At 35.4% G+C, this 27,511-nt stretch overlaps 1 protein-coding gene across 9 annotated transcripts in view; it reads left to right on the top strand.

Moving 5' to 3' along the window:
• The window catches only part of RBMS3 (RNA binding motif single stranded interacting protein 3), a gene marked incomplete at its 3' end in the record, with an annotated part of 684,132 nt that overhangs the window by 266,694 nt on the left and 389,927 nt on the right, over nucleotides 1-27,511 (top strand). For all 9 annotated transcript variants that reach the window (XM_079113995.1, XM_079114001.1, XM_079113998.1 and 6 more), the window contains exon 4: nucleotides 7,416-7,507. In XM_079113995.1, the coding sequence (XP_078970121.1) occupies nucleotides 7,416-7,507 (92 nt within the window). The remainder of the gene's footprint in view (nucleotides 1-7,415; nucleotides 7,508-27,511) is intronic.

Raw genomic sequence — 27,511 nt, 5'->3', positions numbered from 1 at the left:
GAGTTTTCCTCCACCTGAAAAAAACCCATTGCCATTCTAGAATACTAGCACTCTCTTTCTATTTTTATATATATTGATCCTCTCTGTACCTCGTATTTAAGTTAATTCATTTCAACTGTGCATATAAACTGAGAAAGAATAATGCATACATGTATACATAAATTTGGAATGTGGATAATTTTACCATCATACCACATATGGAAGAGAACCTAGATTAGTTATTCAGTTCTGTTGAATAAAATTGCCCACAAAATTATGCATAGATCACTGTATGAAAGTAGTTCAATAATATAGAGTTTAGACTATGTGCCATTTTACATATACCTATATATCTTAACCTCTATGTATAAAAGCCTCCTCCACTGTATTTAAATTTCTTTACCAACTGCACTAGATCATCAATTCTTTGAATTTATGGAAGGACCATGCTAGAATTTCCTTTGTTTTCCTTACAGCATCTAGTGTGCCATTTTTCTTGCACATAGTAGATACTTACTAAATTTAATAATGATAATAACAAAGAGTTATATGATGGTTCAAAAGTGTCCATAATAGCAGGGAAATTCTATTCCAAACCTGATATCTTGTTTTAGTGTTTCTGGCATTAGAAAATCAGAATGTTTAATGCAATTAAGCTAGAAGATTTGAGCAATATAGTGAAGCAATATAGTGAATATTGCATCCATCTTATTTGCCTGCATCTGCTAGTTGTCTGAGGCTGCAGTCCTTTGTACAGACAGTACATATGATCTTTCATTGCTGTATAAAATCATTGGATCCTGTTGTCTAAAGACATTTCAAAGCATAAGTGGTTTCAAATTAAGATGATTTAGAGTTGTTTTGTTGTGGTGGTGGAGGTTGTTTTGCTTCTTTTTTTCGTCTCCAAAATAATCCTTGTTGGCTTTGACTTTTGCATTCTACCACAGTTCATCTTCTGACTTTGTTTTTTCACAGCTCTAAGGTGGACTCAGTGACTATTTTATTGGTTCCTCTGTCACATCCAGGTTTCCCCTTAAGGGTCACTTAGAGGAAACGGATGCAAAATATACCAAAGAAATGATTAGGTTGTCTTTAAAAGTTTATAAGTAAAAAGTAGCAATGAAGCTATCAGTGCTGTCTTTTTGATACCACCGTTTAACAGTGATGAGTTCTGCTTCCTCAGGTGTTGAAGTGTAACATCAGAGAAGCACGCCAAGGCAAGCATATTAAGCAGGTTTTATTTAAAGGTAATAATACAGACTTCTCCTGGGAAGGAGAAGGGGGCCATGGCTGATGTTCTAGAGTCCCCAGAAGTGAGCACGCCCTACATGTTTTATAGGTTAAGGTCTCTTTTGTTCTCCAGTTCTCTCCCCGCTTATCTCTCCTTCCTTCCTAAGTGACTAGGCCTGGTTTTGCAGGTGAGATGCATAAAGTGAGAAGCAGATGGGCAGGGGGAGGGCCAAAGTTATTCAGCCAGGCAAGGGCCCAGGGGTCATTAATTAGCAGCTCCTTGCTTGCAGTCCTTGATAAGGGCAGGTAAATTTGATAATCAATGGACACCAGAGATCCTTGACATTCCATTCTCCCAGGGGCAGTCTCCAACTTCCAGAGGCAGATGGCTTTCATGGCCTCCATTTCCTGGATTTGACCCGATCCTTTATTTCTACACTAATTGCCTGTCCCCAATTCTGGCTTCATTTTGACCACCATCTTTGGAAACTGTAAAGTCCAAAAATATGAGAGATTCAGTGATCACTCAATAGTGAAGAATACAAGAGAAATCCAGCAAAAATACAGAGGCAAATGCCACCAGGGTTCCAGACAGCCTGCATACCTCACTCTCCTCCTCCTGCAGGCTGCCCCTCACCTCTGCTACTCAATCTTCCCATTCTGAGCCCAGACAACAGCACAGCATACTGTGAAAGTATGCATACTCCTAAAAGGTAGGAGGGGGAATTGGTGGGAGGCCAATTCTTAAACATCTTCAACTGTTAAATTTGAGTAGAATTTCAGTTGGAAATATAATTCTTAGCCAATGCGTTCACTTATTCTGTTCAGAAATCACATTTGACTCACAGCTGGATCGTCTTTGAAAGAAGTTGGGTGTTAGACCAAACCATCTGCGTTTCAAGTGGGCTTTTATGGCAGTCATTCTGAAGAGGAAGAACAATACAAATGTTGTGAAATTCTGTGTGCAGTTACACTTTGAGAGCAAGTCTCCCTTGGCTGGTTATAGATGCCACTGGAAATCTAAAACAGTTCTGGTTTTATCATTCCTCTCCTTACGTGCAGCAATCCCAATGTTGGTAAATAGATAATCAGTTTAAACAGAGAATTTAAAGAGTCAGCAGCAACACAGAAGTATAAAATAAGCTGTAAAAGATGGCAAAGGGACTTCTAATAAAATTCTAAGTGGATTGTCAAATCGACGTTCAGTTGGGTGGCAAAAGTCAAAGGGAATATGTTAGCTACAGTTGCATTAAAGGAAACAAAAGAAGAACCCTCTGGCAATTGTATATTTATATCTACACACACAAACACATACATGCATACACATACATATGTACTCATACACACATATACACGCACATATCTATTTATTTATACATGTTCATATATTTATATTTTCTTTTCTCTAAAGTCACTCGGCTAGTAGTGCAACAAAAATAGCCAAACGTTCAATTAACACACAAGGTTTAAAGCATTTCAGGAAAGCATTGATTAGATCTGTCAATGGAATGAGTGCGTTTGGCGAATGACCTAATTATCACAGAGTCGGTTCTTTCCCACTGCTCCACTTCCTGCTAATTGCAGAACTGCTGGCCTTCTCCCCCTGACACGGAAGAAAAACAAGGACAGGGGTGTGTGGAGAAAACAGTGACATTCAGTTTTAATTCATTTGAACTTGCTGCCAAGCTTAATTACATAATTGGGAAAGTGATATGGGTGGGCTTATAACCACGTGGGCCAGGGTTTTCAGTGGTTGATGTTTGCCCGAGTTCTGTTGGGGGTTTTAGCAGTTACCATAAAGCATTATTAGCCAGGGCTGAACTAATCTCCCTACCCTTCCCCTCACCAGATGGAGGTACCAAGGTTCCTGTTCCCAGACTTGATTATTTGTCATTAAGGAAAGCAAATTGAAACCAAATTGAAGTTGCTTTATTCCTCAGTAAATGCATCATTATTCTCTAGTGGCAGCCTCGTATTTCATTTTGTTTTCTTCTGATTGTGATGTAGTATCTGCTGTCACGTAAAACTCAGGAATGCAAGGTTTATTTCCAGAATGGGAGTATTTTTCAGGGTTGCTTGAGATACTTTTACCTCTGAACTTTCATTTTAACTAGTGAAAGTATTTGTGAAAGTCAGTTAACTCGGTGAACTATTTCAGATTTGGTGACTTATCCCTTATTTATAATTTTGTTCGTGGCGTCTTTGCTTCTCTATTGGCTTGGAGCCATTAGTACAGATGTTTGGACGAAGGGCCTGCTCTCTCCTTGCTGGCTTTATGACTCTTTAGATGTATGCTTTATTCAAAGTTCAGCCATAAGTTCCCTATTTCAGAGAAACTCAGGATGTCTCCCGTCCTTGCAGAAATTTCTGCTGTTTGGATAGGAGTTCAGCTCTGGAGATCATTATCTTGATTGTGTAATATCCTGTGTAATGTGTGAGTAGGAAAGAAAGTGGGGAAACTAGAAAGAAGTCACACTAGAGTAAAGAGCAAGGATCACATATCATGGGACTGCCTTGCTGGGCGAGCATGGCTGTACCAAAGCCATGACATCACATTAATATTGTTATTTATGGTGAAGAATAATTAGTAGATATTTGTATCAGTTAATCACCATGGTAGTCTGCAAAGTAAGCTAACATCTTTTAAATGTGCTTTGAGTTTATTTTGACAAATATTTATTAAACACTGGCTATGTGTTAGAAACAGTTCCAGTACAGAGGGCATACCATGAAATAACACCTGGTAACCAAACGTGCTTTTTGTTATTCTTTCTAGTTCTTGTAAATGAAGGCACAGTGCTTTCATGTGTTCTTGTGTGGCCTAGATTCCACCCCATCTGCACCCTTCTACCTTCCCATGAACATAATTTTATGAATTATCCCCTTGATCTCTTGAAGCTTTAATCTTTTATTATTGGCTTGATCTTTCCAATTCATATTCAAAAGTGAAAAGAACAGAATCTGTCTTATAATAGGTGGTCAAGAAATATTTGTTGTTCACACTGGAATGAGGCGAGAAGAGATAAGGCCATGCACATACACATATATCTACCCACTGCACTTCCTATCTTAAAGCAAAGAATAACTACAACAGAATGCTCAGCTGACCTCATATCCCTTGTAGCAAAATCCGTTTCTTAATTCTCCATCCAAGTTGAGAAGGTCTGTAAGTGCTCTTTACCTCCTCTTCTGCCTTCCTCTTTAGCATCTCAGGCAGGCTTCCATCCCCACACTTTTCTGAAGTAAAGGATGCTAGCAGCGACAAGTTGCTGAGCTCGCTGGACATTTTCAGGTCCCCTGCTTGCTCACCCTCTTGGTTATACTGGACACAGGTGCTCTCTCCTTCCTTCTTGGAACATTTTCTTACCTTGGCTTTGAGATATCATCTTCACTTTTCATTTCCTTCTTCCTCTTGAATTCTCCTTTAGCCTTCTTTGCAAACTCATTTTCTGGTTTTGCACCTACATGTTGAAATTGTTCAATTTCCAAGCCTGGATCTTTTTTTTTTTTTTTTTTTTTTTTTTTTTTTTAAGAATCCTTACTATAGGCCTTGTCTATTTATATCTCTTTTAAAAACATCTTTATGCTCTTGATTTCCTGATTTGTATTTTCAATTTCATCCACTCTTCTGGGCACCAGCCTAATATGTACAACTGTTTCTTGACATTTCTGCTGTGATGTCTCCCAGGCTTTTCTGATTCAACATGTCTCAAACCAATATCTTAACCTATTGGAACTTCCTACACTGCCCCCATTCCAGGAGGTCATGTTTCCACTCACCCAGGGCTTATGGAAATACCCAGTAGTATCCTTGTCTTCTGTCCCCTTTACTCCCAACCCAATAAATCTATCACCAAATTCTTTTAATTCTGCCTACGAACTATTGCTCAAATCATCCATTTTATCCAGTTCATTCCACTGCTAGCTGCCATTCCTATGAATTACTGCAATGGCTCCTAAGTCATCCCCCTCAATCTACTGTTGCAGCTCACCTTTCCTGTAATGATTCAGTCTTCAATTAAGGTGATATGTATTTTTTTTTAATGCAGATCATTTCGTGCTACTGGTTCCTTAAAATTTTCACTAATGAACAGTCAATAGTTAGATTCTATATCCGTGTTTTTCTTTCAAGGGAGACATGCCAGTTTGTGATTATAGATTTATTTGTCTGCTTATTTGCCTCATGTCCATCTCTCAACTCAACTGAGTTGTATCCAAGTAGGAACTGGGACTGTTTTTTCCATAAGATTTTCTACACTGTGCTTGTCATCGTGCCTGACACAGCCTTTTAGTATTAAATGAAAGAATGAACCTCTGAGTAAATGAGGAAGACTGAGTAAAGCATGAGGTGGAAGGCGGATAATGTCTAGTCCTCCTTTGGGGAGTTTGACTATTGACTAGCCACTCCATTAACAAATGTGCCAACTAAATGAGCTGGATTGAATTCTTCCATGAAATTGTTTTAGTTCATGTCCCGTTTTCAAAATCCAAGTCACTTGCAAGAATTAAGTCCTCTCTTTGGTGAACCTCACAGGCTACAAAGTAGGATTGTAAAAGAGTTTATGATGTATTTGAAAGGGCCTATGCAGGCTTGGTTTCAAATCCTGGATCTGCCAGTTACATGACTTGTGATTTTTGACCCATTGATCCTCTCACCTATGCCTCAGTTTTGATGTGTGTATAAGGGTTTCAGTGTTACATGAAACTCTATGACTTCACTACATGTCAACAAGTCAAACTCCCAGCACAGCCTATGATATAAGAAGATAATGTCTAAATTCTGGTTTTTCTTTGTTTCCCCCAATTCCACATCTTGACTTTTTGTACTTTTTCTTTCTGCTATTTTTTTTTTTTTTCTATTTTACTCATCCTCATGGGTGGCAATACTCTTATTACCCACATAGTTTGAATTTTGCAGGAAGAGAAGAATTAGCAGTACTTACAGAGCAGACTTCCTTTTGGATTAGAAATACAAACTTCACAGCTTCTCTGCCCAGCTTTTCAAGAGCATTTTATGGTACACTGCTGTGTAACAAGTTCATTTTAGGCTACCATGCTGGGAGGGAGAAAAAGAAGATGGGATTTGAGTAGAGAAAATTAAAAAGTTAATTAAAAGAAACAACTTGGTAATTGAATTCCCTAGCTCTCGTCTTTGGTTATTGAGGTGGGGGGGTCATAGCACATGGTTAGTAGGTTTGCTTCTGTGATTTGCCTCAAAACTTCTAAATGAGGTATGTATGAAAATATAGAGCAAATCCCTGCCTAGCAGATAAGAGGAGTTGTAGGAATACATGGTTGGCTTTTTAGGAGCACCCACCGAAGCTGCTCTCATACTCTTTCTTGAGCATTTATATTTTTAAATATTCTTAGCAGCTGACATTGCCATTAGGCTAAGCCCTGGACTAGTATCAGTGAGCATAAGGGCATACAAAACTCTCTTTTGATTGAATCTGCTTTACTGTTCCTTTGGCCTCACAGTATATATACACTTATCCAAGCACACAGTTCATAAGCAACTCATGTCTTTTTCAGGTTGTGCTCAGGTAACCCTCAAGTGGATGTTTGCTTCTTATTTTTAAAAACTTGAACATTTATCTACTGGCTCACTCCTTCATAGATCACTGAAGAGTTGACATATTTTGTTTAAGATGTTAACATTGGAAGAGGCAAAGTTCCGTGATGAAGTTCTAGTTTTGTAAACCAAGCATATCTAGGTTCAAGTCCTAACTCACCCACAGCCTTTTTTATTCATTCAGCCAGCATCTGTTTGTTGAATGCCGACCGTGTGGCAGGTACTATTGCAATGGCTCATGATAACCTCATGCAAGTTCTTATCAGGGCTTTTAGTAAGGTACTTAAAATTAACTTCAGAGGTAGACATTTTTGTATTCTGCAGCATTTTGTTCTCACTCTTGCAGTAAATACGTTGAAGAAAGAAGAACTTAGAACATAGAACAATATATTACCTTATCACACACAGGTTTAAATCAGATCACTTTTGATTTAGTGCTATCTAGAAATCAAGTTACTGCTTTATGGTGGTATTTCTCCCAAAGCTCTAAGAACCACTGATTTGAGAGCCTTCATGTTCAATCTGGTTATGTTAGAAGAAATGAATGCAAGTCTTCCCAAAAAACCTGTGTCCACCACTATGATAGACGTGCAGTTGCCTGTGAGTGCTAACAGGGGCTTTTGTATTTTCACAGGTTATGGTTTTGTAGATTTTGACAGTCCTGCAGCTGCACAGAAAGCTGTAGCATCCCTCAAGGCAAATGGCGTGCAGGCACAAATGGCCAAGGTAAGACTTAAGATTCGTGTGTGTGTGTGTGTGTGTGTGTGTGTGTGTGTGTGTGTGTGTGAAAGAGAGAGAGAGAGAGGGAGGGAGGGAGGGAGAAAGGGTGGAGAAGAGAGATCGCAAATATTTCTCCTATGTGAATTGACTCAGAAGTGGAGTTTATAATAATTTGGTTTATATTTACTTGCTAGGGAAAATGAACTACAATAGACTTTGTTTAGAGTAATCTGACTGATTTATTTCATTGTTTCGCTGTGTATATTTATTAATGTGCTTTTTGTTACAGTAAACTCATCAATTAATTAAGGCTACTTGTGAAGTGCTCTGTTTTGCCAGAGAAAGGAAATATATGTGTACTTGTGTTGAGGATTTTCAGTGGTAAACCGAGTTTTGGTGTACTGGTATAGTTACTGTCAAGTTGTCTTTGATTAACTGTGTGCTAAAACATCTAGTTACTGTGATTTTGAGGAGAACTGATTATAGGATGATAGAGTTGTCTGATCTGTGCAGGGAAGTGAGTTCACTGAAGAGTATTTTATAATACTAGAATTTCATTTTGTCCAGAAACATCAAGTGTTCCTAGAAAAAAATTTCTTAGATATTGATGATTTTAATATTATATTATGGAATAAGTTGTTGAGAACCTTTTGTCTGAATTTATAATGCAGTTTTATATCTAATAAAATAAATAAAATTATCTATAATAGTTTTGTATCCTGACTTCAAAATAGTTATAAGAATCTGCACATGTAATAAAATAATATAGAACTATACATAAAACAGTAGACAATTGGTTTCCTGGTTTTCATGTGGCAGTCTATTTATATAATATGGAACCTTTGGGGAAACTGGGTGAATGGTATCAGGGATCTCTCCGTACTATCTCTGCAACTTTCTACAAATTTATAATTAGTTCTAAAAAAAAAAAAGCTGAAAAATTTATTTATAACATTTGGATGCTTGCTACATATTTATGATTAAAGTAGTAGTCATTTTGGATTTATTCACATGCAATCTCAGTTTTTAAATACATTTTCTGATTAATAGTACTGACCCTGTTTATCTCTAGATTGTCAAAATTTGGGGTAAATACCCAACAGATCTTGAAATCCTTATTTGAGGCATTTATGCCATATGCATGTACACCATTGACTTTATTGGTTCCTATTAGAGCTGAATGTTATAAGGATAGAATAATCAATTTTTCAGTCATCAGATTTTTTTAAATTGCTAACAATTTCTGACAGTGTTTTCCAATTTCAACCTCAGATTTCTAGCAGTGGGCTACTAGTTCCCATGATCTCAGTTGCCTCCTGGCAAGCAGATGCAGCCCACATCTGTTCACCTTGAGTTACAAGTCACTTCCTTTACAGATTACTTTGGTGGACTCCTTGTCTTTTATGACCCTTTAATTGCTATTCAAGGCAATATAAATTAGAATTTGAATTCTTTCAGCTGTGTAATGTATTCTTCATCAGGATTATGCCTAGAAGTTTTTTATTTTGGTCATGAACTAAGATTGATGAAGTTAATGTTTTTAATTAATAAGGAAATTGCGTACATGTTTTGGTTTAAAGGTTAGTTGGTGATGAATCAACTGCAACCTAAGTAGCAATTTTATGTACCCAGAAAACAAATAATAAACATAGCTGTTAGTTGTATGCAAAATATACTTGAATTTGAAGGGAAGACAAAATCTATTGTCAAAAAAATGATTTTTAAAAGTACACAAGAAAAAAATTGTTAATGGGATATCTTCGATTTATTCTATTGGTAAACTCCTGAATTTTGGAAATAGCTAAATTGTAGCAGCTTAGAAATAATGAATACAGCAGGTATTATTTCTATAGTCTCAAATATTCTCAGAATACATATATGTGTATATATATGTGTGTGTGTGTGTGTGTGTGTGTGTGTGTGTATAACTATATGAATAACATATATAGTAAGTTACTTAGGTTATTGGATATAAACAGGGACAGAAATTTGACATTTATAGCTACTGGGAAGGCACCAGGAGTATTTTTTCCCTGTTTCTTGGCATTCTGGTGCAAAAGGAAACTCCATCTCTCTTAGCTTCATTCTTACACACACACACACACACACACACACACACACACACACACACACACACACACACACACACACTGACATCTCATCCAGTTAAGAGGCTATCAAATGGGAAACATTTGAAAGAGCTTTAAAATGATTATTTACTCTAGCCAGCTTTTTGGCCCTTGACCCATACCCAAGGTACATAGTAAAGAGATTTTGATTAGAAGGTTTAAATTCATTTTGATTTCCAGAGCTGCTCTCATATTTTACATTATCAGTTGTGTTGTCTGTGAAGTAAATTCTTATTCCCTTTTTCTCGCAAACTTTGAACCTAAAGCCTAAAGCTTTAGATGCACATCTGCCTACTGGAAAACATTCAGCAATAAATGAGTCTGTAATTTAACCACCTTGAAGAAAATAAATAGCCTCCCTTTGACAATGAAATGGAACAGGCTCGACCACCTGCATTAGCAGATTTCTCCCTGAGCTATTGGATTTCATGGCACCTTTTCCTTTGTCCTGGTGGTAACTATTATTTATTATCATATAAACCTGCCGTCTCCAGGGCGTGTGAAACTTGCACTATATTTTTTGCCATTTAAGTATCTACTGAATCACCTCTGCATTCTTGTTCTTATCAATATCCTGCTATGCAGGTTGTGGTGTCACATTTTAAAGACTCCAAGATTTTAAAATAAAAATGCTACAAATAATCTAGGTTCTCAATGGCAACCTGGAGCTGACATGAAACTCTCTATGTGAATGGCTGTGATTACCTCACCATCCTTGTGTGTGCATAGGAAAACTCCAGCTGATGTATCTGCAATGATGAATTTTATAACAAATTATTCAGGAAGTGACAATTGATTAATAATAAATAATCATTAACACAAATGAACATTTTCTTTATATTTGCTGTTTTGCCAAAAACAGCCTTGCAGAATTAAAGGATATGCTTCTTTTGGGAAAGCAGATTTAGAACATACTTTAGTAGTACACACTATTTAAGAACATAGGTTAGATCAGAGATAAAATTGACCTTGAATCCTGGTTCTGATATCATCTATCTGTGTGATTTGGCTTGTTATTCAAATATTTATGAAATTCTGTACCAGTAGTAGCAGCAGTAGTACTAGCAGTAATAGTAATAATACAATATTTAGGTTGTAGAATTGCTGTGCGAATTTTTTAAAATGCACAAATAATTTGGGCATACTGCCTAGATCATAGTAAAAATTCCGTAAGTTTCAATTACTTAATAAATGCTATTAGGCATTAAATTAAAATTTGCTATTATACCTTCTATAAATTGTAGTATATCTTTTAAGTTTTGTATTATTACAAAATAGCTTATTAAAAATCTGAAAAACAGTATCAGTCAGCAAACATTTTTATTGCCTACTATGTACCAGGCAGTGTACTACATATTAAAGAGTTAAGATTGAGTAAAACATCTTTCTTATTCCGAAATCTTAACATTTATTCCATATCCATATTGCTACAGCTCTAAATGAAGAATTTTGGCTATTATTATTCCTTCTAAACCTCAAGGTTTATAAACAAACTCTATTGGCCAGGGAATGTGTGTTTCTATGAGCATAAAAAGAAAACGTGTAGAAGATTTAGGTAACAAGAGCCTAACTTACCGGTGTCTATTTCACTCATGTGCTAAGAAGGACCCAGATAGGCAGTGAAGGGTAAAGACCTGAGTACCATCAAAGAACAGGTCTCTTCTGCCATCCTGTGTCTCTTATTTTCACGTTGTACATTTTTATGTAATGTCTTCTAGAGATCCAACTCATGTATCCTCAGTTAATCCAGGAAAATGAGGAAAAGGTTGAATGAATGAGGGAATATCATGCCTAATTCTGTACTATTACTACTACAACAACTACGACTACTGCTGTCGCTATTACTGGTATAGAATTTCAGAAATTCTTACAAGATTTTCTAGAATGACAACTCAGCAACTTGTGCTTACATTCAAAGGCTAATACAATCACACCATTTCCCCAGTAACTGCAAAAGAGTCTGAGATGATAAGGATTTTGGTTTCTTTGCATCTGTGGTAGACAATAAAATTGATCCAGCCCCTTGGTTATCTAACATCCACAACACCATTATCCCATGCTTAATTTAAAGGTGGTATGCATGAATTCCAGGAGAGTCATCTTGAGGTCTTATCCTGTTGTCACAGTTGTTTATGCCATCATCTCTAACAGTCCCTGGGCTGTCCTCATGGCTCACTTGTAGCTTTAAAGGATAAGTTACTTGTCTGAAGCATACAAGATAGAATGATAGAGAAGTCAACAGGATATATGTGATTAAAGGAAAAATCACCATATGTATCCAACACCTGCTGTGCACCAGGATTGTTCTACATGCCGAAGACACAGTCCTGAACCCAAGTGTCATGGAGGTCACTCTGTATTGCAGAAAGACAGAAAATAAACATATGACAAAGGGAAATATTTTGCAGTCAGAATTGGTTTGAGGACTATGAAAATTTGGTGGTACAAAATGTTTGTGGTACAAAATATTGGAGCTGGAATGGTGGGTTAGAGTTTGAGCAGGGATGTGTTTTAGGTTGAATGGTCAGATAAAAATCTCTCTGATAATGTGACATTTGAACTAAAATCTAAAATAAATGAGAGCAGCAAACTATACCTATAGTTATTTTAAGAAGCAGTTATAAATAATTTCTATGGTAATATAAGTAAAGCAGACTTTTTGTGAGCTAGTGCGTTTGGGTTGATCATCCATATCCTTCACCTTCTTTTTGATAATGGATGAATTGTGTACACTACCCTCACTTCCTCTGCATTTTTAATAGTAGTAGTACATTTTTGGGATTTTTTTTTCATAAACACCAAAATCTAATTGATTCAGTAAATATTTTCTCCCAACACTTCATGTCTTCAAATCATGTTGCTATACCAAGGCACATAAAGAAACAAGATGCCCTGCACTACTGCTGTGGGCTTCTCTTTAAATAACTGTGACTCCGAAGATTAGCAGTCCAGTGTTGCTTTTACCATAGTTCATTACTCTTGGATGAATGAGGGCATGTAATGAAAACTGCTGTATCTCATTTCCTAAACTACCACTTGAATGTCTGTGCCATATGCTCTTCTGGGATACAACACCAACAGAAAAACATCTCATAATCACCATTTCTGAAAATTTCAGTAAAAGAAATACTTAGCAGTGGGTCGTTTACACGTCTGTAAAATATTTGTGAATGTCTGCTTTGTTGGCTATGTCAACTCAGCTCAATTTGATTTCCTGATCCCTAATGCTGAATGCAGAGATTCAAAGCCCAATATTGAAATGGGGTTGATTTTAATCCTATTCATTAATTATTTGAAGTTTTTGAAGCAGAATCCTCTGAAGTTAAATATTTGTATTAGTTTTTACCCAACAATTTACATAATCTGCCTGTGGGGTTGACCCTGAGCTTTTGTAAAGACTCTGCTGTACTGGTGGGTATGTGAGCAAGTAGAATTTCCTGCTTTCCTAACTTTGGGAAAAAAACAAAGACAACAAAAAAATGCCTTAGTACTTTAAATTGGGGTCTCTCTGAGTTGACTAGTTACTTTCCTACTTCAGTATATCTGTGGAAGTTCTCTTCAACTTGCAAGAAACATCAACACTTTCATCCTGCTTCTTTGAAGGGCAAGTATCCATAGGCTGGTCTCAATCAATAACTCATTTCTTGATGTATTGTTGAGAAGCCTAATAATGAACAGTCTTCATTCTTGGCTTTAATAATTTGTTCTTAAAGATGAAAAGAATATATTCTTTCTTTGGTAACCATTATTGTAGATTGAAGGGTTCTAATTAAAAGCATTGCTTTGTCCCATGTAGATTCTGATCCTATTGAAAAGGACAAAGAAATACATAAAATAAGAAGTCTACCACTTCAATTACTATTGTGTTAGGAAAATGGGGCTTCGATTTGGGTGGAAAATGAGTCTGTTAATACCGAATGCCACAATTTGGTATAGCCATCTGGACACAGGAAATGCTGGAGAACCACAGGCTTTCCTACCAAAGGATCAGGTCCTGTCTTATCCTGAGACCTAGAAGGAAATAGAAAATGTGCTTTCTGCTGGCAGTTAGAGTTCAAGGACAGGGGAAGGAGCAATGGGCCACATTTGCAGAATTCTTGCTCTCAAACTCACTAGTCAGGTATTATTACTTCTCTCACTTGGAAATATTAACTAAATGGACAAAAGAGAGGACTATGATTATACCCTAATATGATTCCATATAAAAATATGATGACAAGGGACAGAAACTTCCCTGACCCCATCCGACTCCTAACCAACTTTAATGACTTTCTGCATCTTATTTTTATACTTTTCCCTACGAAAAGAATGAATTGAAATGTTAGAACTATCAATAATATAGCTATATAGTCTGATATCCTAAACACTAAGAAACCTGCCAAGGTCCACCTGTGTTTCAGTATTCATTATTACTGCACTGTGACACTTTTCAAACCCTTAACTGCGTCTGTTCTACGAAAGGCACAGAGACAGATAAGAGGATTTAGGTGACAAAGGAAATTATATTTCTCAAGTACCCTGATCTATGCTAGCAAATAGGTTAACTGCTGTCATAGGTATTATCCCATTTAATTCTTGCTAGCATCCGATGAGGTAGGTATTATTATTTCAAATTTACAAATGTATAAAAATGGGATGTCCCAAGTTCACTAAAGATGTGAACCTAAACCCATCTGATTTCAAAATTTGGTCTAAGTAATTCATGAGGCTGCTAGTGCTGTTCTCCAGTCTCTTCAGTGGCGCTTGGCTATTGAATTTCTAAAGTCAAAGAAAAGACTGGACAAACTTATTATTACAGTAGATTCAGGAATCTAAGTTGTGATTTACACAGTAGGAACTTAGTTAATCTTTGCTGAGTGAATGAATGAATGAATGAAGAATTAATCAATGTTGATTATATTGTTATGATTTTCAACTGACACATCCTTGTGATCTGTTCTGTTCTACTAATGATGTAGGTGAATAATACAAGTCACAGTCACAAAGTGTGTCCTGGAGGTGGTGGGAAAAAGTAAACTGAACATGGTACTTAATACATCCACAACCATTTCTCTAGGAGGACTATTTCCTGAGTTCATGATAAAAGAATTCATTGGGGAGAGAGAGAATAAAGTTGATGGACATCTTTGTTTTTAAGAATACATAAACCTAGCATGTAAAAACATAGACCATTCTTGTATTTGAGAAGCTTTAAAAAAATTGGTTATATACTTACCTATACATACATGTATGCACTCACATACACCACATACCCATACATGTTAAGATGTTTAATTATAGTAAGTAGTCATGATTTTTCCAGGTAGTTATATAAAAAATATAAAAATGTTTCACAGTTCCTTAGCATTTCTGCCTTATGCTTAGAAATAGAACCTAAAGTTAAATAATAAGTAAAATTGAATGATAGGCCTCTGTGATTGCTGGTTTTCTGTGCATCATAAATTTATAACAATGATCTGTGTCACTTAGACACTGATAGAAGCATTACACTGGAAAAAAAAAACAAAAAAAACCCAACAAGAACAGAAAAGACACGAATGTGTCAGATACCATATTCAGTTAGGGTTAGTATTTCCCACCACCTCCTGGACTCACTTTGTAATTGTGATTTAAATTACCCATCCACATCATAAAACTCCAATTCCATCTGCTGGCCAGATCAGTGAGAGTTGATGTTTAAATCTCTGCAAGCATAGTCCCCCTTATCCATATCTAAAAATTAGTCCAAACGTATAGAAAATTCCCAACTTCATAAAAATGGTGAAATTAAAATGCAGACTTCTTTTCCCTATTTAGATTAATTTTTAAAAAATGTGTATTTGTTCTTTTTAGTGATACATGACAGTAGAAGGTATTTTGTCATATTATACATACATGGAGTATAACTTCCCATTCTTGTGGTTGTACATAATGTGGAGTTACACTGGTCATGTATTCATATATGAACATAGGAAAGTTATATCTGATTGATTCTACTATCTTTCCTATTCCCATCCCTCCCCCCAAAATTATTTTTTTAACTATACTATGGAAGTGACTTGAGACATTTTGTGATTTTTCCGCAGAGGAAATAAAATTTTAAATATAAAATACTATGGGTTCATTTGCTCATACTAATGAATGACTTTGAATCCATGGATCCATTTGGAAGTCATGTTCATATATCAAACATGAACTGTTTCCCCTGGTTTTCTCATTTAAGGTAATTGAAGTGCTTTATAAGTTCAGTGCAAAAGAAATTTAATATTTTTCTAATTCAAAGGTAAATTGCTGGTGAGGTAATAGATGCACTGAAATTATTATCATTCAAAATGTAATTCACATGCCACAAGAAGAAAGATGTGTTGCTGGGGGTAGATACCAACACTTACACATTTGTGCTTAGAAATTTGACTTCAGAAGCAGACCCAGTTTGATATTTATGGAAGAAATGGCATTGCTGTAAGGATATAATATCATGAACAGTAAGAGTTTATTCTACTGGAGAATATTTGGTGTTGAATACAGCACAAGAGAGTCTGTATTTCATACTCCCTCAAATATTTATTTACTAATGTAAAATTTATGTTGAAAAAATATTGACTTACTAATGTAAAAAATTAGTATTGATTTACTAGTATAAAAATAATTGAAAATATCCACCTGGTCTCTGGCTTCATGAATCCCTAAAGATACCACTCCCAGTTTCCCCATGAAACAGACAAAGAGTCAGGGAAAAATGATGAGTAACATACTTTGAAAAACCAAGTTTATATATATCAGTTTCCAAGAAAACATTCGAGGATTTGCTAATCTTGATAAAATATTAGGGAAGAATTGAGAATCTTAACATGACATTAATATATTAATTATTTTACATAACGAAGTTCAATTTTTCCTATGTTACTTCTGCTGCTTATCTTCTTAAAGAAAAAGTTACACAAAACACAAACAAATACATTTCAACTGTATCATGTTGCCAAATATCAGTGTCATATTGCACCTGTTTCAGCAGAGGATCAGATTCATCTGAGGAAGTGTTTTCTTTCCTTCATCTTTTTTAAGTTTTCAATAATAATTTGTCTTACCCTCTTTTCCATCATCTCTCTCACCCTCGGGAAGTAACCAGTCAGAATCTCTAAACACATGCTATGGGAATGCATATTTTTAAAATGTTTCTCCAGTGACACTAATGCCGAACTGTGTGTGTGATCAACTTAAAGGGTACAAGAAGTGCTGTAAAAAAGAAAAAAAAACTCTACAAGGAGAGAATGAGCTTGAATGCGAATTCCACAGGATAAAATGTGGCATATCAAGCTCAGGTGTAAAGGGGACTAAGAGGAATGATATGGCAGTAATTACAAAGGAAACAATACTCTAATAGAACTAAGTCCCAATTGCTGTTAGCTGGGGCAAAATAGGCTCCACAAAAATCATATCAATATCTTCAAAACTGATTAAAGAAACTCTCCCTCTAGTCAGGAAAATAAAGATCAAATTATTGAATGAGAAATCATAGGATATGCATGGCAGGCAAAGAGTGGAGATGCAACCTACCAACTGGCATACCATCCAGAAAAAGAAATCAGGAGAGCTGAAACAAGGAATTATCAAATATATAAACTGAAGACATCTTTCCAGAGCTGATATATCCTTCCATTGAAACTGAAAGAATTGACTACCTTCCAAGCAACATGAAAAGACACCTATCTACCTATACTTAAGTGTTTAAAAAATAGTTAAATTTTTTTTTTTTTTTATCGTGGGGGAAAATGTGGTTAATTGAAATGGAATAAAGATCAGCTCTTTTATAATTTCACTACAAGGGTAAAATTCAGAAGACAAAGTAGTACTAATTACTGTTAAAGCCACATTGAGTAGCTGAAGTGAAAAGCAAAACACGATCTTTTAATATACAACGTGCATACCTAAATCAGTAAGTATACTAAAGTCCAAATATAATTTTTAAAGGCATGAGTACAGAAGTCACAGGTGAGGATACACATAGCTAATCTAATTATCAATAATCATTAATATTACTAGTACAGATTGACTATCCTTTATTCAAAATGCATGGGATCAGAAGTGTTTCAGATTTCGGAAATTTTAGACTTTGGAATATTTGCATAAATGTAATAAGATCTTGACAGTGAGAACCAGGTCTGAACCAGAAATTCATTTACATTTCATCTGCATCTTATACATATAACCTAAAGTAATTTTATACAATTTGTGTGTGAAAGAAAGAAGGTTTTGTGTTGTGAAATTTTTTACTTATTGTGTCAGTACTCAAAAAGTTTCAGATATTGTAACATTTTGCATTTTGTATTTTTGGAATTAGGAATGATCAATCTAAAAATAAAAATGTAAACAGTAAAATAAGACACCTTTTTTTACTACCAAATGTGCAATGATCTAAAATGTCATATATTGTATATTGACAAAATTTCTATCATCACTGAAATGTGAATTGGTTTGAGTTTTTGGAAAATTACTTTTTTTTTTTTTTTTTTGGATACCAGAGATTGAACCCAGTGGTGCTTAAACACTGAGTCACATCCTCAGTCATTTTTATTTCTTATTTTGAGACAGAGTCTCACTAAGTTGCTTGGGGCCTTGCTAAGTTGCTGAGGCTGGTCTCAAATTTGTCATCTCCCTGCCTTAGCCTCCTGAGACACAGGGCTTGCATATGTGCCCCATCATGCCCGACTAGAAAATAACTTTTTTTATTTGGAAGTTGAAGCTTCTTTTAGAAACCTAGCTTTTAAAAAAATCCAAAAATGAAATCAATTCTATTATAAGCATGAATTATAATTATGGAAAATTATTAATATCAAATAGCCAACAAAATTTCTGCTAGACCCAGTTTTTATTGATTACAAGTTAAATAGGTTGAATAGTAGTGAAAATGTAGAATTACTGTCACTAAAATGGTAGTTTTTTTGAAGCATATTTTAAGAAGAAAATGAAAATAGAATATTAACTAGAAGGAGGATATAAATGATAATTAACATTAGCACTTGTTTTCCTTTAAATAGATTTGTATGGAAAAGCAAATAAAGAAACATACCAAAATATTAACCACAGCTATTAGTTGAAAGGGAATAGTGGCAATTTTTTACTTTCTTTAATGAATATATCTGTGTTTTCTAATTCTGTAGTATAAAGCTATTTTTACAATAAAATATTATGATAAAAAGATAAATATTTATTATAAAAAATTACCTAGCGAATTACTCAAAGACCAAACCTATTACATAATATGTGCTATTAAAGTATGAACAAAGATAGGGACATCCTGATCAAATGCTACACCAATTCAGTCTAATTATGGGCTGACTGTGATGATTGAGCTTGCCCTATAAAATAGCAAAAAGCGTAATTTGATATATGTTATATATGATGAAGATGTATAAATCTATGAATGCATAAAAATCATTTTTGCACAACGCCATTTTTTTACCATATATCACTTAAGAAATGTTAATTCTATCTGCTGATAACCATCACGAAATTTAACTGTAAAAGGATAATATTCTATATGCTGATTCTACGTGATAAAAGTGTATATGATGTCTTTAAACTTATGAAGTTGGGGCCCTCCTACTGTAGAATATTCAGTAAACTGTTAGATACTAAAGATATGTCTAGGAATAAATGCGTAGTAGTGTTTATAAAGATTCAAAACTTGTCAAACAGTGTCTGTATGTAGATTTATGAGCAGAAAAGGAGAACAAAAAGAAGTATTCCAGCCCAACATGGTATCATGCCCCTGTAATCCCTGCTCTTCTTCTTGGAGACTGAGGCAGGAGGAGCACAAGTTCAAGACTAAATAGAGCAGCTTAGTGAGACCCTTTGTCAAAAAACAAAAGAACAAGCAAATAAGTGAAAATATTCCAGAAATATTCAGAGTGATGAAGTGATATGCCCAGGTCAAGTGACAAACCTTTTTTATGTTTGCTAAAAATGAGATGACACACATTTTCTTTAATAAAATATTGCCAGTAAACCTCACTATATTAAAGATTACCCTCCTATTTTACTGTTTCAGTGTTTCACTACCTAAATAATTCTAACTGCAAACAAAATTGTAGCACTGTCTATCATATTAAATAAATCATAATTAGAAGGGCAAAAATGAAAGGTAATAAAGCACGGGTCACTTAATTATTTTGTTCAGACCCTCAGGATTTGGATTTGATAATACACCTTATTTATGTCTTGAAGTCTCCAAAATCAAGCAGAAGAGATCACGATCGAATCCTCTGTGGGTGAACAGGAGCATTGAAATCTGGAGTTAAGAGAGACCGGGAGTAGTCCTTCCCAACCTTGGGAATCCTGCTTAGCCAAAGGGCAGCTTTAGCAGAATACAAAGGGGGGTCATGACAAATGCCATCCATTTGGAAACAGTCTGAGTTTTGAGTACATCTCTAGTGCTTTGTGAGAGTTTCATGGTGATGTGTTCTGTTTCATACTCTTCTTGCTATGGACAAACGAGTTCTCAAATATTCATAAAGAACTTTTGCAGCTTAATTGCATTGTATTCTAATGTCCCATTAGCTTCTTTTTCACGCATCTTCTTTCTTGAATCTTCTGGCCTTTTCCCATATGCATTTGACAAAAGAGTTACAGATAGAGATGTTCTATATTAGATGGAGGAAATGCTTCATGTACTACTGTCTGAAATGTTCAGTGTTGGCCATCATGGGTCTTACCTCAGCATTTGTGGGGACACAGGAAACCAATTAGTGGCTGATAATTTCCAGGAAATTAATAATTCATACATATGGTTAGCATTCTGATTCTAGCCAAATGATTTGTTTAACTGATGGCTGGAGCTCTCAAAGGGACTGTTAGCACAGTGGAATAGCTGGACTTTGTTAATTGGACTATATGATAATCCTTGTGATTCACTACTAGAAAAATTAAACCAAAACACACAGTGCAATTGTATATCCAGAATGTAATATGTTAAGGCACAATCTATATTCCAGAAAAGATATTTTTCTTTTAACACTGTTATTGTTATAGTTTTCTTTTAACACTATCCTAATTAATTTAGAATTCTATAAAAAGAAATATTAACACAATTTAGTTGTGTTATTAAATCTAATGTTGCTTTTCCCAATGTCCTATTATATGCTAATTGGTCAGTGATACCTCTGATTATTTATAACCCACTGTGTTCATTCATCAATTACCTACAGAATGTCAGGCCCACACTGTGCTATGCACTTTCAGATATTGCTTCATTTTTTCTCCCCACCCCTTCTTGGGGTAGTTATCTATGTATTCATGGAAGACTCATGCTCAATTATAAGTTCCTCAGGGAAATCTTGACACCTGTCTAGATCATGCTCCCCACTTTATATTCTCTCATAGAATATCGCTTACCTGGATGGCACTTATGTTTCCAATCTCATTTAAATTTATATGAGAGACTCCTGAGTTATTGTTGCTCTCCTAGTATATGAGTCTTGTAAGTGCAAAGGTCATAACTGTTGCTGCCACTGTAAGTTATTCCCTCTTTGTTTTAAAACAATTTTTATTGTGGCAAAACAGTAGATTTTGACAGAAGTTTGTAGAGCCAAGCACTAATGGAATACCAAAAAAAGTTATATTACCATTTTGAGAAATGTTCAGTTCTAGGAGAGAGATCAACTAAAGATTTCTTCTTGAGTAAATCTGCAAGAATTTGTGATGATCTGGATGGGTAGTTCATTAGGTAGGGGAACTATTTCTGTAAAAAGGTCATACACTAACTATTTTAGACTTTGTGAGCTGTTGCAGCTTGTGACCATTATTCCATCACCACTGTATGCCTTGTGAACCAAGTATTGTGCCAATGTAGCGAGAAATAAAAAATAATGAAAGATCTGAAATGCTCAGTAACACTTCTCTGGAGGAAGTTTCATCTAAGTTATCTGAAGGATGCTTTGAAGCTGGAGTCTTCAACCTCGATGTCTCGGAACATGTTTGTTGGTCATAACTGGAGCAGAGGTTGTCTCTGGCATGGATGGAAGCCAGGGATTTTGCTAAATATATCACAATGCCCAGAATAGTACCCTCTCTTCCAACAACAAGGAATTATTTGGTACAAAATACCAATAAGTTTGAGGTTGAGACACCCTATTTTAGAATAATAATGCTGCCACTTCATTTTAAAAATACAACTTAATTTTGTGGTCCTCAATTATTACTTTTAAACATTGCAATTGACAGTAAACGTGTGTGTGTTTGTGTATGTGTGTGTATGACTTCATTTTATAAGTGCCAAGAAACTATATGATTACTTATTCAAAACAATTTACCGTTTTTATTATCTTTAATGAAATCACACTTAATAATTCACTTTTAGCTTCTTCCTTTTGAATTTCTTTTGTATTCCAATCTTAAACCTCTATGGTACGCCAGTCTTTCAGATTTAGTCCTATGACCATACTCAGTGTGCTGGTAGAATCTCTGCCTGGTGCACTTGTACACTTCCATAGGGTTCTGCACTAGTGAGCTCTTAGATTTTTATTGGATGACTTGAAACAAAGTATTTATTTCAGAGGCTGAGCAAGTAAATGTCTGTTAAAATGTAGAAATCAATTGATGAAAACAGTCATTTGCTGTAGTATACATAGTAAATTTTTGATCACTAGAAATTCCCTCAATTAGAGTTCTGAAATCACATATGATTAAGCTTCTGGATAATTTGCTACGGCTGTTACAATCTTTTTCAGGAAATAGCTCTGTTCTTTTACTTTTTAATAACTATCACTCTGTGGATCTTAGCAATGATCTTTCAGATCATTAGCTTTCCTTCAGGGGTAGACCACTAGAGGAGTGGAAATTTGATTGGCATTTATCTCCCAGCATGTCTTTTTTAAAAAAGGATAAAAAATGATGATAAATTAAACCTTAGGTGCTTTAAGATACCTTTTGGCATACTGGATATGTTGATATTTCTTCCAAAATAAAGCAAAAATAAACCTTCAGATGATTTTCTTTCCTTTATGCAAACACTGTATTTTCTCATAGTTGTTTTTCTAACTTACATTGAAGATAATGGTTCTATCCATTCTCTAAATATTTTAAGTGTAACATTTGTATTCTGTTTATGTTTTCATGGTTGTTTGTACTCACTTAATATTCCTCCTTAAAATGCAGTTTGAAAACAAGTTATGGATTAAATGGTATACTTGCATGGAGTATAAATTTTCAACCTGAAGAATAAAATGAAAAGCACTGCTAATATTTAGTTGTTGTTGGCATTGACCTGAAAGTAAAAAGGTCAATGCACCAACTTAAGAATACATAGTTTTAACACAGGCACTTCCCAATGTATAGATTATTGAATATTTTGAAATATAGAATAGCATGGTGTCATTCATTGGGAATTCCTCTGAGGTTTCCAGAATTTTAAGTGAAGTTATAAACTTTCTATGTTCATCTAAATATTGACAATCACTGATTATAGTGCCGATTAGGGAGTAACCCATATTCTTTATGCATTTTGTGACAGAACCTGGTAGAGAAGGAAACAGTGTTGAGAGTGGATGCAGTAACAAGGGTCATCCAAGAGGAACACAGACAAAGTAGAAATGGGAGATGAACTTTTTTCAATCTCTCTAATTCAATTCTGTAGGGCAGATGTAGTATGCCATGTCCAGTGTGCCAGTTTCAATGATTTATGTCCTTTTCCACTAATGCTGCTAACATGTCCTTTGCACTTACAAAGATGCTATCATAACTAGTTAGGAGCTGGTCAAATGTGGCAGTGGGTATTATATGGCCTTGCTTTTTTCCATTTCTGTCTTTGCTAAAATATGAAACCAGCTAAGGTTCCTTCTTGCTACTTGCCAACATGTAGGCATCTCAGGAGCTACTTTTTGGATTCTGTCTCTCCTAATGAAACTGATTGTATACAGGGTTTTTCTTTTCTTAGTAAACCAGGGTTTTGTTGAGTGATGCACCAGTACTATGAAGTTACCCCTTGTCTGTCTCTGATGTTTTTGTGATGCTTGATGGTAAATTATCAGGGATGACTGTATTTTCTCATTTCTAGCTTGTGTTTGCTGCTCAGTGGTATTATAGCTCACCCTTTGGCTGGTCACTGATTGATGACTATAAAGGTGATACTGTCTGGAACCTGATCATACGGAGGTTTATGTAAATGTGCATGGTCATGACTTAGCTTGCAGAATGATAGTCATCTTGGCCAGATCACTGCATGCCAAAGGATTTTGTTCTTGTAGATTTTTAAATATACTTCTTTTGAAAATCAACATAAGACTAAATAGACCACAGAGGATTTCTATAACACATAGATATTTGGATCAGAGCTGGAGTTGGAGATGGTTTGCTCATATTATACGAATCTTTCCTCAGACTCTCTAAGGTGTCCGTGAGAAGCTGTCATGTATAATTTCTTATAATAAGTAGGGTTGATTTTACAAGTGGAACATATGACTTTGTTTTATGTATACAATATAAAATCATAATCAGGCATAAGTGGACATGAGAAAAACCAGTAGCCAGATGAAACATTTACAACTGTTTCTGAGTTTTTCTGTTTTTTTCCCCTTTACTGTGAGCTAATTCTTTCTTTAATCTTTCTATATCTCACTCACAGACAAATTTTGCCAATGCCAATGTTTAAGAAAATACATGGGAGAAAGTAGGGAAAAAAATCTATCCATCAATACATTTTTTCTTTAAACTAGGGGAAAATTCCATCTTATTAGTTGAGGGAAAGAGTCTTCTCACATGAAATGTAACCATTCAGTAATATATAGTCCAAGCAACAGGCAAACTATACAAGATAAATTAATAAACAAAATAATCTGACATAGAGAAAACAATACAGTTTGCACTACAGCTTGACTCAACGTGAATATTCTATGAAAGTCAGCGTGCTGAGAATGTTGGAAAATGGCAGATATCCTATTTGTGGTTCCAGAATTGCTGTGTTGTGTTCATTTCCAAATGTTAAATTATCTTTTCAACTAACTATAGATTTTAGATGTTTATGAGTAGAAATCTACCATGGTAAACGGTTAAGCAATTAATAATTGCAATTTAAATTTTTAAAGCCCTCTTCCATTTAGTGTTATCTTAGTCCATTTGGGCTGCTATCACAAAATACTTTAGACTAAGTAAATTATGAACCACAGACATTTATTTCTTGCAGTTCTGAAGGCTGAGCAGTCCAAGATTAAGGCTGCCAGTGATTTGGTGTCTGGCGAGGGTCTGTTTCCTGGTTTACAGACAGATTTCTGTTCTCATATGGCAGAAGCAGCTAAGAAGTTCCCTGGGGTCTAAGGGCACTAATTCCATGGTAAGGGCTCTGCCTGTTGACCTAATGCCTCTCAAAATGCTTCACCTCTTAATACTAGTTTTGGCATTAGTTGTCTAAATATGAATATTGGCAGGACATAAACATTCAGACTGTAGAAGCCATATAATTTACAAAAAGGAATATCTCCTTTTTCTTCCTTTTTTCCTTCCTTCTTTCTCTCCCTCCCTCCCTCCCTCCCTCACTCCTTCTTTTTCTTTTTTTCTCTTTAGTTTAGTTTTTTTGAGTTTTAATTTTTTTCCAAACACCTTTGCCACAAAGAAAAATTTAAGCTTTTTACATTTTTACTTTACTTCAGAAAAATGTGTGTCATAATCTACTACATTTTTCACAATATTGTTTGCCTAAGTTTACTAATCAGAGCAAATTAAACCTAAATTTTATTTAAAAAAAAAGCAATAATTTTGAATATGTCGATCATAAATTTTGGTCTGATATTTATTGATAATATTAATTCCTTGCTACTGGTTTTGAGAAAACATTAGCTTTGTGAGAAATAACATACAGGTATGTGTCTTGGTTATTTTTTTAACTTTATTATAGAATTATTAAAAATACACACAAAAAAAGAGAAAAAATAGTATAATAATGCAGTATAAGGAATCACAACATATTCATCACTTTGTTTCAACATTTATTCTACTTACTATTGATTTTGTTTGAACCTTTTTTCAGTTTGCTTACTCTACTGGAATACATCCTAGATAGCATATTGTTTTATCTCTAAGTATTTCACCTTTTCACTTTTCTGGCTAAAGACTTGTATGTGTTCATGTCACCACTATGCAAATTGAGGAAAATTTTTAAAGTAGTTTAAATTTTGTGACAATATTTTAAGAGGTTTGATAGGATATCCTCAGTTATAATCAAACTTAAATCTTTCCAATCAGATAATTGAAAATTATCCAGAAAAACTGACTTAAAACTAAGAGTAATGCAGAGGGATATAAAGGATAAAATATGACATCTTTCTTCTTAGCATCCCCAGTTTCAATATTTCTGAGATATTTGCTGTTTAAAATGAAGACGATAAGATTTTGCAGAAAACATTCCAGGTTAATCCCTTTGGAGTTGATTTTGGCTATTATGTTATTGTTTGCATAACCAGAGAGAGTGGAATGCTCTCTTTCACTTATAGGCATCTGTCTTTTAAGTTTTCTGCATAGTTGTTGTGCATTTAAACTGCATGAAGCAACTAGAATTGGGAGAAGATGTGGTCCAGGCAAGAAGGGGCAGATGGATACATTCAGTGTGCTGAGTGGCGTATTGTGTTTATGCATGCATTTCTCTTTGGAGCGCCTTTTGGGTTGGGGAGATTATTAGAGGACCACTGGAGTCCCTATACTAATTGAATGCTTGGTTTATGTGTCTTTTGTTTGTTTCATTCATCTCCTTTACATGCAGCATTCACTGCAGTGTTGAGGACCACTGGAGTCCCTATACTAATTGAATGCTTGGTTTATGTGTCTTTTGTTTGTTTCATTCATCTCCTTTACATGCAGCATTCACTGCAGTGTTGCTGCTGGCAGAGTACTTATTTCTCAATTTCTGTTACAGGATTGCTTATTTTTATTTCCAATCTGTTGTGGACCAATACTTTTGCAAAATACTGTAAAAATGAATTAGCAGAATAATGGAATAAAAGAAATCAAATGCATAAAACAATAAAACATACAGGCTTTATTATTCTTATTCTTATTATCATTACTACTACTACTACTACTACCAGAGATTGAACCCAGGGGTGTGTAACCACCGAGCAACATCCCCACCCCAGTCTTTTTTTTTTTTTTTTGAGACAGGGTCTTGCCAAGTTCCTAAGATTGGCCTCAAACTTGTGATCCTCCTGCCTCAGCCTCCCAGGTCACTGGGATCTCAGGGTGTGCCATCATACCCAGCTCTTTTTTTTTTTTTTTAAATTAGGAGTTTTAACAGAGAAAAAAAAACTAGTCTATCAAATTGCTTTGAACATTTCCAAATGTTGTCTCTGAAGGTCTGTTCCCATCACTTCTCAAACAGGTCACTTTGTCATGTGGCCCTAATCTGCAGATAACCCTTACTGTAGCATCAGTCCAGTTTGTTGATCTGTGTGCAGCGGTGACAATCACAATATTGAAGGAATTGCCTGTATATGTATATGACACTATCATGGGCCAGCAAGTGCAGACCCCAACCAAAGAATTGTGGAGTGCCCCGAATACTCCCTGATTGTGCCAGGTTTTAACTGGATTGCCAGATGATCCTAGCTTCATTCCTGGAGGATGACTCAGGGGACCAGGGATTCTGGGAGACACTGTGAAGGAGGGTTCCATCAAAACCTGTTTCCCAACAAGTGTGGAAGTATTTCAGTATGGTAGCAATTGGTGTACCCATACATAAACCCTACCAGTGTCTGCCATCTGAAAATCTGCACTGATCCACATCCCCACACCTACAGACCCTGGAGGCAGGGAGATCACTCTTGCCTCTATGGGTAGCCAAGATCTGACATACTAGATGCTAAGCAGGGTTTGTTGAGTTATCAGGTCTGTATGAAAGAGTTTGCAGATGGAACACTTC

The sequence above is a fragment of the Sciurus vulgaris genome, assembly GCF_902686455.1.
Source record: "Sciurus vulgaris genome assembly, chromosome: 16".
In the NCBI taxonomy this organism is placed as follows: Eukaryota; Metazoa; Chordata; class Mammalia; order Rodentia; family Sciuridae; genus Sciurus; species Sciurus vulgaris.
The sequence above is the reverse complement of the archived record's forward strand: the minus strand, read 5'-3'. Positions and strand labels throughout refer to the sequence as shown.